The sequence below is a fragment of the Hemitrygon akajei genome, chromosome 8, assembly GCF_048418815.1.
Source record: "Hemitrygon akajei chromosome 8, sHemAka1.3, whole genome shotgun sequence".
Classification (NCBI taxonomy): domain Eukaryota; kingdom Metazoa; phylum Chordata; class Chondrichthyes; order Myliobatiformes; family Dasyatidae; genus Hemitrygon; species Hemitrygon akajei.
Window position 1 is genome coordinate 51,667,546 of NC_133131.1, and position 12,480 is coordinate 51,680,025.

Genomic DNA, 12,480 nt, shown 5'->3' on the forward strand with positions numbered 1-12,480 from the left:
GAGCTCTCTCGTGCGGTGGACTGTCACCTCTGAGAGACTGTGAGCTCTCTCGGGCGGTGGACTGTGAGAGACCGTGAGCTCCCTCGGGCGGTGGGCTGTCACCTCTGAGAGACTGAGCTCTCTCGGGCGGTGGGCTGTCACCTCTGAGAGACCGTGAGCTCTCTCGGGCGGTGGGCTGTCACCTCTGAGAGACCATGAGCTCCCTCGGGCGGTGGGCTGTCAACTCTGAGAGACTGTGAGCTCTCTCGGGCGGTGGGCTGTCACCTCTGAGAGACCGTGAGCTCTCTCGGGCGGTGGGCTGTCACCTCTGAGAGACCATGAGCTCCCTCGGGCGGTGGGCTGTCAACTCTGAGAGACTGTGAGCTCTCTCGGGCGGTGGGCTGTCACCTCTGAGAGACCATGAGCTCCCTCGGGCGGTGGGCTGTCAACTCTGAGAGACTGTGAGCTCTCTCGGGCAGTGGGCTGTCACCTCTGAGAGACTGTGAGCTCCCTCGGGCGGTGGGCTGTCACCTCTGAGAGATTGTGAGCTCTCTCGGGCGGTGGGCTGTCACCTTGGAGACTGTGAGCTCTCAGTTATTATGTAGTGCACGGAAGGCGTTTTCAATTCAGGGTGAAGAGTGAGAGCAGGCTTTGTGAGGAGATCCTCTGACACCGTATGGGCAAGTTATTATCTGGGAAAATTGAAATTGCTTTTCTGAAAGGAATTAATTGAGGATCTTTGTAACAGAAACATAGATAGCCAGCTGGTTTAAAGGAGACTGACAATAGCAGAGATCAGTTTGTTGTGTCAGACTGGCACTGCGGGTTTTGTAGTTGACTTTGCTATAAAGAACATAGTCTCTGGAGCAATTGTGTAGTTCAGCAATAAGTCGGAAAGGAAATGGCTACTGTGAAGGGGCTCAGAGTACAAAACAGCATCAGGGCCTTCAGCCACTTGTGTCTGAACCAAGCACAATGCTGATTTAAATCTCATCTGCCTGCATATTCATGCATCTGTCCAAAAGCTTCTTAAATGCCTCTATTGTATCTGCTTCCACCACTGTCACAGGTACCCACAACTCTGTGTATAAAAACAAACATTGCCCCACACATCTCTGTTAAACTAAATCCATGCCCACTAGTATTTGACAGAAGTCTATCCTGGGGAAAATATTCAGAATATCTGCCTCTCATAATCTAACAAGCCTCTATCACAGCCTCTGCTGTCCCAGAGAAATCACCCGGTGTGTGTGTGTGTCCAAACTCTCCTTATCACACATGCCTTCTAATGCAAGCAGCATCTTGGTGAACCTCTTCTGTACCCCCTCCAAAGCCCCCTCATTCTTCCTGTAATGGGGTGACCAGGACGGCATGCATTGGGAATGAAAGGTTTTACTTAAAGCTAAAGCCAGCAATCAAGACCTTTTTTACAACTGTTCTTTCAATTCATATTCCATCTTGGTAGCCTTCAACCTGCTGGCATCAACATCAACTTCTGCTCCATCTTCCCTTTTGCTGCCCTCCTCTTTTGTTTCCCCCCCCCAGTCCTATGGCGCCCTTACCTTCCCCTCAGCATTAGTCGTTAGGCTCTTCCACTTATCACCTTCCTTTTATTTCCCCCTCTCCCAGCCACCCACCCACCTTCCCCTTCACCTGGTCTCGCATATCACCTGCCAGCTTGTGTTCCTCCCTCCTCTTATTCTGGTATCTTCCCCTTCCTTCCCAGTCTTGATGAAGGGCCCCAGCTTGGAACCTCGACTGCTCATTTCCCTTCATAGATGCTGCCTGACCTGCTGAGTTCCTCCAACATTTTATGTATGTGGCATGAAGCGTAATTTCACGTGGATAGTAATGATATTTTTTAAATTTAGGTGCCTTATTAAACTTCATTTTTCCAGCTGACAATTGCTGACCTTGCCTTTGCTTGCTGTTTCTCTCAGGGAACCAATATCGCGGCTGGGAAGGCACTGGGTGTTGTGGTGGCCACAGGGGTCAACACGGAGATTGGCAAGATTCGCAACCAGATGGTGTCCACCGGCTGTGAGAAGACTCCTCTCCAGCAGAAGCTTGATGAGTTTGGCCAGCAGCTGTCCAAGGTGATATCTCTCATCTGCGTGGCTGTGTGGGTCATCAACATTGGGCACTTCAACGACCCCGTCCACGGAGGGTCCTGGGTGCGTGGTGCCATCTACTATTTCAAGATTGCAGTAGCCTTAGCAGTGGCTGCCATTCCTGAGGGGCTGCCTGCTGTCATCACTACCTGCCTGGCCCTGGGTACCCGACGCATGGCCAAGAAGAATGCCATTGTCAGGAGCCTTCCTTCCGTGGAGACGCTGGGCTGCACGTCAATCATCTGCTCCGACAAGACTGGCACGCTCACCACCAATCAGATGTCTGTCTGCAAGGTAAGGGGGTCAACCACTGAGTGCTCTATCCTGTGCTGCTCAAGCCCGGACTGGCCGTGTTGTTGATAATGATAGAGAGCGTTAGGCTACTGAATGATATTAATCAGCTGGTGAGTTGGGCATGGCAGATTGAGTTTAATCTTGATGAGTATGAGGTGATGCATTTAAGTACAGGACATACAGTGTACTGTGAGTGGTAGGGCAAAGTTCAAAGGTCCCTGAAGATGGTGGAGCAGAAAGATAAGATGGTGAAGAAGGCATACAGGATGCTTGCCTTCATTAGGGTATAGGATATAGGAGCACAGATCTCCTTGTACAACATTGCTTGGACCACGCTGACAGCATTACCTTTATTTGTCGCGTGTACATTGAAGTGTCCACTCGGTCGCTTCCTGTACCTAATAAAACAGCCAGAGTGTGTATGTTTGTGCTCTTCTGTAGCCCATCCACTTCAAAGTTCAATGTGTTGTGCGCTCAGAGATGCTCTTCTGAACACCACTGTGGTAACGTGTCGTTATTTAATTTACTGTTACCTTCCTGTCAGCTTGAAGCAGTCTGGCCACTCTCCTCTGACCCCTCTCTTCAACAAGAACTGCCGCTCACTGGATGGTTTTTGTTTTGTCAGATCTACAGTCTGTTGTGTGTGAGGATCTGAATAACAACTCAACCTCTGCATGCTTTATGGGTGAGGTCAAACATCAAATATCAGAATGGAGAAGTAATCTGATCTAAGAGACTTTAACAATGGAATGATTGTTGGTGCCAGGCGGGTGGTTTGAGTATCTCAAAACTGCTGATCCACAACAGTCTCTAGAGTTTACAAAGAATGGTGTGGAAAGCAAAAAGTACCTAGTGAACGGCAGTTCTGCAGGCAAAGATGCCTTGTTAATGAGAGAGTTCGGAGGAGAATGGCCAGACTGGCTCAAGCTGACAGCAAGGTAACGGTAACTCAAACAGCAGTGGTGTTCAGAAAAATCATCTCTGAGTGTGCAATTTGTTGAACCTTGAAGTGGATGGACTACAACAGCAAGAGACCACGAACATGTAGCAGGTTCCTAATAAAGGGGTGACTGAGTGCAGGCCTGGAAGAGATGGGCCAAAGGGCCTGTTTTTGCTGCTGATTTTATACACTTTTCCCTTGATCGTAATGTACTTGATCACAGCTGTGAGGGACTGGGAGAACGTGTACAACAGGAGCAGGAAGACTGCATGCAGACTCCTGTCATGGAAGATTTTGCCTCCAGTTCCATTTTCTTTCCTGGGCTCATGATCTTTGGATGTCCCAGTGCCCAAAAATCTGCATCTCCCACTGGCAAGCATATTCACAGTTGTTTAGTGTCAGGAATTCCACTGATCCTTGTATTTGTGTGCACACCTCCCATTCTCTATGTCTTACCGCTAAGCTCAATCTGTCGTACAGCATGGACACAGACCGTTCAGCCGCTATATTCATGCCTAGCATCAACAGCTTAACACTAGCTCAATTTTTATTGTTATCAGCCCACCAGGATTTCTACCACTCAGCTATGCACTGGGCAATTAGTCTATTACTCCACTCTTCTCTGGAATGCGGGGAGGGACCCGGAGCTGCCAGAAGGTCATAGGGAGAAAGGGTAAACTTGACACAGGTTGAAGCCGGGCTCTGGTGGTGCCACTGTTCTGTTCTCACAAGGTCTGCTTGCTTTTTCTCAATCACAGAAAGCCAGTGTTCCCAGTTTTATACCTAATCCCCTGTATTCTAACCTCTGGTATTTCTTGTATGAGGTCTCCACAATCTCTCTAAATATCCCCATGGTATCAATTTCTAATTTTCATCAATGTCTCAGTCCATTTAAACAACGTTTTGGCATTCAGTTGTACCAGAGTGCCTTCCCCACGCTAAACCCCATCTGCCACGGTTTCCCCACAAACATGCCCTGTCTATGTCCCTGTAGACTCAGTGTCCTCTTGGCAATTTGCTTTCCCACTTATCAATGATCACCAGACTCTGAGACAACATTCCCACTTCCCAGCCAATGTCCGTTCACTAGCACTCACTGCCAGTACAGGATCTGATCCCATACCTGTTGAACGCAGATCAGATCCACGTTTTCCCCGTTTTGTGACGGGTTGTAGGGAGGGTGGTTTGTTACAGACTGGAACACGTGTTTGTCTTTGTCCCTGCTGTGTGCTCAATTACTTCATTTGGGGTTTTACAGGAACTTAATGCTGAAATACATTTAGATTCGACTCCCTTGCACGCTCTCCATCTGTGCCTGTGTTGAGCTAGCAACTCGACCTCGTAAAAAAAAACCTGGAGAGGGATGGGCTCCGCCAGGTTTCAGATGCCCAAAACGATGATCAATCACCAAAAAGATCGGTGCAAAAAGCTTGTCATGACAGCGCCCCGACGACTCCACCAGGAGTTAAGGGCGTACGCGCGCGCGCGCACACACACACACACACACAGACACACACACACACACACAGACACACACACACACACACACACACACACACACACACACACACACACACACATAAAACACACACACACACACACACACACATAAAACACACACACACACACACACACAGGAAACACAAAGCAGATTGACTATTGAGAATGCTGTTGTCAGTTTCCCATCCATCATAAGTGGTATCAGTGATTTATTACATTTGTTAATGAGTTATTACAAAGTAAAGATTTATTTTCTATGGGTTCTTCATCACTCTCATGACAACGAACTCCTAAATAAAAGCAAACAGAACATAGAACAGTACAGGACAGGCTCTTCGGCCCTCAATGTTATGACAACCCAATTAAATTAGTAATCAAATGGCCAACTAAACTAATCCCTTTTGCCTACACAATGCCCTTCCATTTCCCTCACATTCATTGCCTATCTAAGCAAATCATAAAAATCCCTACTACCATCTCTGTACATTTAAAAAAAAACTCTTACACCTCACATTTCCTTTGAACCTACACCCTCTCACCTCCAACCTCTGTTATTATACTTTTCAACCCTGGGGTAAAAGATGCTGTCTCTCCACTGTCTATGCTTCTCATGATATCAGCTGCATTTCCCCAACCATGTCCAAGGCATTCCTTGTGACTTGCTGCTCTGTCTTGATACACACAAGGGACTAGGCCACAGGTAATGGCTGGAGTAAATCAGTCCAAGGTTTATAAGATTATGAGAGGCATAGACAGTGGAGAGACAGCATCTTAGTACCTTAATTTAAAAAAACTGGAAGAATCCTTGTATAGTTGAACACTGTGAAATAAATAGTTAAAATAATTATTAAATAGGTGATATAAATATTTAACTAAACCAGTGAAACTACCAGTGTTAATCTGTAATGGCTGTTAGATTTTCATTAATAGGAAGCAAGTGCAATTTTAAAAAGAAATGATCTTCCAAATGGGCACAGTGACTAAAGTGACATTTAATTCCACCCCCCACCCCCAGTTATTCTGTCTCCTTTTCCATGTGAGAATTGTTTTGAAGGTTCCTCAGAATAAAGTCAGTTCTGGGATGGAGCTGATCAAGTTGTCAGATCCCTTGCCTCAAAGGTCACTAAGAACAATTAAGTTTGTCAACAGTTGAGTTCAAATTCCCTACTAGGTGGGGTACTTCACTGGTTAGGGCCAGATTGTGTATTGGGTACAGTTCTGGTACATCACAGGGAAGATGTGCTTGTGCTGCAGAGGGTCAGGGATGCTGCCAGGACTAGAAATTTGTAGCCATGTAAAAGATTAAATGGCTAGGTGTGTTTTATTTGGAACAGACAGAGCTGAGGGGTGCTAAACTGAGATGTATAAATTTGAAAGGCTTTGATGGAATAAATATAGAAAGGTCCTATTTTCCTTAGTAAAGTGATCAAACAGCAAATTTAAAGGAATTAAAGAGGTAAGGAAGAGAAGGGGAATAGTAAATTTCTAGAAGCTGGCAAAGTTCTGGAAGGGTGATGAGGTCAACATCTTTGGATGAGTTCATGAAGTGCTGTGGATGGCAGGTTAGTGGCCCTGAGCAAGGAGGTGGCACTAGGTTAGTTAGCTCTTCACTTAGCATGGACACGATGGCCAAATGGATGTCTTTTGTGCTGTAAGTTCTGAGAGTCTGTGATTGGCATGGAGCAAAACCTCACCATAAACATTATGTTGCTGAAGTCTATCAGAGCAGCAAGTAGTCGATAGTGATGGAGAGTGATTAGAGGGCAAAATGAATGCACTGGAATGGAATCCTAACTATATTTAATTAAAGGGAAAACTTATGCTAGTGAGATCACATGGGAATGTATAAACGGCCATCAGGCAGAGACAATGTTTAAAGAGAAAGAGACAGTGACAACACAGGATTTGTAATCTAGTTGCAGACTGGAAGTAGGAATGCAGCCCCTTCATTGGGAGTTGTGTTCAGCTTTGTGCATTGTGTGCAGCCACTTCACAACTTGGTCAATTTTTAATGAAGCTTCCAACTGCCTTCTCGAACCCAATGGCTCAATATCGAATGGGGGCAGAGTGTTGGTCTGCTGACCCAGCCTGTATTGGTCCCTCAGATAACATCACTGAAGTGATATGACTGTCGAGTTGTATTCTTCCACTGCGGAGCATGGGACCTCCTGCACAAAGTCACTGCCAACCTTCCTGCCAGAGCCCCTTTGCTGCGTCCTGAGCAGTGACTGTGGCCGCAGAGATCTAACAGCTCATCTTGCCCATGTTGCTTGGCTGACTGTAAGCTTTTGTTTGGACTCTTCCCAACTTGATGGATGTGTTCCTTCTCAAAGGGACTTGCCAGTGGATAAAGTAATTTGCCAGGTTAGTGGCACGGGGGGCTGCTGCTTTGACAGTATAGAGAAGTCAGTTTGAAGCCATTGATTGCTGTTCAGATTGACGTTGTCCTTGGCTGCTGTGCGAGGGTTGTATGGTGCTACTTTAATCCCCTTTATTGCTTTCTTTTCTCTCCAGGTAGTTTGTGTATCCAGCTGAGTAGAGCTGGGAGCTTGTGAATGAATCTTTGCTCCATCTCCCCTCTATTGCAGGTCTTTCCAGGCAGAGATCTTGCTTTGAAGCAGGATGGGTCAGGTTCATACCCCTCTTTCCAGTCGAGCCCTCAGCTCATCTCTGGGTCTAGCTTTCATGTTGTGGGGAGTTAGTGCTAGTTTCCTCAGCTCTGCATCCATCCAGAATTTTTGGAATCGCTCAGGAATTTTGGAACTTTGAGAGGTCATTCAGTGGTACAGAGTACAGCCACTTTGTACACAGAGACTTGTACAGCCACTTTGTACGCAGAGACTTGTACAGCCGCTTTGTACGCAGAGACTTGTACAGCCGCTTTGTACGCAGACTTGTACAGCCACTTTGTACGCAGACTTGTACAGCCGCTTTGTACGCAGACTTGTACAGCCACTTTGTACGCAGACTTGTACAGCCGCTTTGTACGCAGAGACTTGTACAGCCGCTTTGTACGCAGAGACTTGTACAGCCACTTTGTACGCAGAGACTTGTACAGCCGCTTTGTACGCAGAGACTTGTACAGCCGCTTTGTACGCAGAGACTTGTACAGCCACTTTGTACGCAGAGACTTGTACAGCCGCTTTGTACGCAGAGACTTGTACAGCCGCTTTGTACGCAGAGACTTGTACAGCCGCTTTGTACGCAGAGGCTTGTACAGCCGCTTTGTACGCAGAGACTTGTACAGCCGCTTTGTACGCAGAGACTTGTACAGCCGCTTTGTACGCAGAGACTTGTACAGCCGCTTTGTACGCAGAGACTTGTACAGCCGCTTTGTACGCAGAGACTTGTACAGCCGCTTTGTACGCAGAGACTTGTACAGCCGCTTTGTACGCAGAGACTTGTACAGCCGCTTTGTACGCAGAGACTTGTACAGCCGCTTTGTACGCAGAGACTTGTACAGCCGCTTTGTACGCAGAGGCTTGTACAGCCACTTTGTACGCAGAGACTTGTACAGCCGCTTTGTACGCAGAGACTTGTACAGCCGCTTTGTACGCAGAGACTTGTACAGCCGCTTTGTACGCAGAGACTTGTACAGCCGCTTTGTACGCAGAGACTTGTACAGCCGCTTTGTACGCAGAGACTTGTACAGCCGCTTTGTACGCAGAGACTTGTACAGCCACTTTGTACACAGCAGCTAGCCTTTGCCGCTTTTAGACTAGTTTGGGCAGTTTTCTGGCTCCCTGGGTACAGGTACTTGCCTATCCCTTCTTCCTCAACCAAGGCTGCATCCTCTGAAGCCGGGGCGGGGGGGTGGTTTAGTGGTAACTGTGGTCTCAAAGACAGCTCCCACCCTCAGAAACCAGGATTCAATCCTGACTTTGGTGATTGCACGTGACTGCGTGGGTTTCCTTTGCCTGTTCCAATCTCCTCTCGTGTTCCAAAGACATGCAGGCTGGTCGGATAATTGTTTCTGTGAATTGCTCCTATTGTGTAGTTGAGTGGAATGAGGGGGAAGTAAAAACGTGATTTGAGTGGGATTGTGTGACTGGGTGGGTGATGGTCTGCACCGACACAGTGGGCTGAAGGGCCTGTTCCTGTGCTGTCTCTATGACTATAACGCTTTGCCTGAGCAGGGCTCTCTCCCATGTGGTTCCAGATCAGGGTAATTCTACTCGAACTCCCGTCGCTGGCTCCAGCCACAGGCCCTTTCGGTTTGAGCCTGTCTGTGGGGCGGTCGGGGGAAGGCATGGTATTGTTTCCTGCAGTTCAGTCCCAGCTGGCAAATCGAATCTGCATGATGCCCAGTTTTCGGGACCCGTCATGTTTAGCTATCTTCAGGCTCACAACGGGGGAATGCCGTTTAGTATCTAAACCTCCACCTCCTCTAGAGCAGTACAGGCGAAGGTCAGTCACAACCACATGTGGTGCCTTGCTTTGAGAATGAGGAGGTGCACACTCAGCGTCCTGGGGCAGGGCGTCATGAACCGACCGTCTGACAGCATGGGCGGAGAGCAGCGTGAACTCTGGGTTCAGTAGGGTTCAAAGGAAGGTGTTGTATGGTCTGACAGTTTTATATCTGCACCAGTGTGAGGCATAGTGAGCCCTTCAGCCGTGGTCTGTCCTGTGCCCACTGTCCATAGTTTTCTCTTCCTTGCGGAAACACAGGAGTCCCTTCGGACCATCAGCTCCGAGCAGAATCATTCCATCCGTCCTGTTCCTGTCCATCTGCTTCTCTCTGCTGCTTTTGCCACTTACCAGCACTGAGGGGTATTTTACAGGAAGCACTTAACCCACCTTTGGGAGGTGAGAAGGTACAGATCACCCAGGGTAACCCATGCAATTACTGGCAGTATTGATCAGGAGGTTAACTGTCAGTTTGTGGAGGGCTGGCATACTTCCCCGTGAGTGAGTCCAGACGAGATCTGCTCAACCTGTGAACGATGGTCACCAGTGGATGAACGGTAGCCCGAGTGTTCATTGCTAGGAACACTTGCATCTCCAAACTCATGGCACCTTTGTTGTGTAAACCACTGAGAGAGTTTCCGCAGGAGTTTCCATTCATGGAATCAGTCCAGCACCTGCATGAGCGACCCGGGATAATCTGAACCGTTGATTTTGCAAAGTACTTGTGATCCTGTTGCTACACTTAAGAGTGTTGCATTGTATAGGTCTTGTCTCCAGACACCGGGTCAGCACAAGTAAACAAAATTAAAAACATCTCTATTTGGTAGTTCATATGTGTAGGGACATTGCTTTATGAAATTTATATTCAGTACAGCCCTGCCTGCTCCGCGACCTTCCCAGTCTCCAGTGTTAGCGTCTCAGTGACCATGCTGACCAGAGAGAGAGTGAGCAGCGAACGTATCTAGTGTGAGTCATGTCTCCCCCACCCCCCACCCTCCCACTCGCCAAGCCCTGCTGTTGTTTCCAACGGTTGCTCCTGACTTCACTGACCCCATAAGAACACCAATGACTGTGAAATGCTTTAGGGTTTCCAGAAGATGCACAGTCCTCTCCGTGTCCGTACTACAAGGAAAGGGGAGACCCTGTTTGTATTGATGGTGCCACTCTCCACCCCCATCCCCACCGACATGGGGAGGTCAGGGTTAATCTGCGTTCTGTATAAATGTTTTCCCTGGCAGCAGCCAGAGGTTAACTTTATCCTGATTCTCCTGAAGCAGCTCATTCAGACTTTCCCAAAACCAGTGCTGAACATGAACTTCAAGCTCTGTTGATGTCAGCCATTGAGTTTTTGGTGCAAGTCCCTTTCAGCACCTGATATTATATTGCAGATGTGGGATCGTGTTTTGCAACGGGTGATTTGAGAGGGTGGTGCTCCCTGGAGCAGCTTGCTACATCAGCCTCAGATCACAGAGACTGAAACGGTCTGAAATGTTCCTGTTGCCCAGGGAGAGGGTTGGCTTTCCAGTGTAGTAGAAGGTGAGATTTCTCTAGTGCAATGAGTGGGCAGAAGTAAAGAGCCAACATTCGTTTAAAAGGAACATGCCCATAGTTGTGGACATCGGACTACTTCAGTCAGTGCCCTGCTTTTCAAGTTGCTGTTGTAGTCTGGGAAAGATGCAGTGAGCACAGTAAACTTCCACAGACAGGAATGTTGGAGACACAAGGGACTGCAGACTGGAATTTAGAGCAATGAAGTGCGGGAGGAACTCAGCAGGCCAGGCAGCATCAAGAGAGAGAAAGGGATGGTTGACCCTTCATCTGGACTGACCCCGCAATTTATCGGAAATGTGGGAACTGGCCAGGGCTGGAAACACTAGGCAGTGCCATGATTAGGTTCTTTTCAAATCTCCTCAGGTGGGTAAATGGGGGCCAACTTTAATGTTCCATCCGTGGGGCAGTGCTGTACTTCAAGTTCTCCAGTGTTTATGCTTGTGAACTTTAAACCCACACCCTCTGACTGGGAAGTGATGTAAATGCTACTGGTACCTTCTCTCCATGTCCCAAGCAGACATCCACTGTCAGGGACTGCCCTGACTTGTGACTCCTGCTCCTGGTACCCACTGTCAGGGACTGCCCTGACTTGTGACTCCTGCTCCTGGTACCCACTGTCAGGGACTGCCCTGACTCGTGTCTCCTGCTCCTGGTACCCACTGTCAGGGAATACCCTGACTTGTGACTCCTGCTCCTGGTACCCACTGTCAGGGACTGCCCTGACTTGTGTCTCCTGCTCCTGGTACCCACTGTCAGGGAATACCCTGACTCGTGTCTCCTGCTCCTGGTACCCACTGTCAGGGAATACCCTGACTCGTGTCTCCTGCTCCTGGTACCCACTGTCAGGGAATACCCTGACTCGTGTCTCCTGCTCCTGGTACCCACTGTCAGGGAATACCCTGACTCGTGTCTCCTGCTCCTGGTACCCACTGTCAGGGAATACCCTGACTCGTGTCTCCTGCTCCTGGTACCCACTGTCAGGGAATACCCTGACTCGTGTCTCCTGCTCCTGGTACCCACTGTCAGGGAATACCCTGACTCGTGTCTCCTGCTCCTGGTACCCACTGTCAGGGAATACCCTGACTCGTGTCTCCTGCTCCTGGTACCCACTGTCAGGGAATACCCTGACTCGTGTCTCCTGCTCCTGGTACCCACTGTCAGGGACTGCCCTGACTCGTGTCTCCTGCTCCTGGTACCCACTGTCAGGGACTGCCCTGACTCGTGTCTCCTGCTTCTGGTACCCATTGTCAGGGAATACCCTGTCTCGTGTCTCCTGCTCCTGGTACCCACTGTCAGGGAATACCCTGACTCGTGTCTCCTGCTCCTGGTACCCACTGTCAGGGACTGCCCTGACTCGTGTCTCCTGCTCCTGGTACCCACTGTCAGGGAATACCCTGACTCGTGTCTCCTGCTCCTGGTACCCACTGTCAGGGAATACCCTGACTCGTGTCTCCTGCTCCTGGTACCCACTGTCAGGGAATACCCTGACTTGTGACTCCTGCTCCTGGTACCCACTGTCAGGGACTGCCCTGACTTGTGTCTCCTGCTCCTGGTACCCACTGTCAGGGACTGCCCTGACTTGTGACTCCTGCTCCTGGTACCCACTGTCAGGGAATACCCTGACTTGTGTCTCCTGCTCCTGGTACCCACTGTCAGGGACTGCCCTGACTTGTCTCTCACACTCCTGTTGTCTAAGAG

At 48.9% G+C, this 12,480-nt stretch overlaps 1 protein-coding gene across 1 annotated transcript in view; it reads left to right on the forward strand.

Moving 5' to 3' along the window:
* The window catches only part of atp2a3 (ATPase sarcoplasmic/endoplasmic reticulum Ca2+ transporting 3), a 200,482-nt gene that overhangs the window by 114,380 nt on the left and 73,622 nt on the right, over nucleotides 1-12,480 (forward strand). Inside the window, exon 8 of the mRNA XM_073053837.1 lies at nucleotides 1,920-2,384. Coding sequence (XP_072909938.1) covers nucleotides 1,920-2,384 — 465 coding nt within the window. The remainder of the gene's footprint in view (nucleotides 1-1,919; nucleotides 2,385-12,480) is intronic.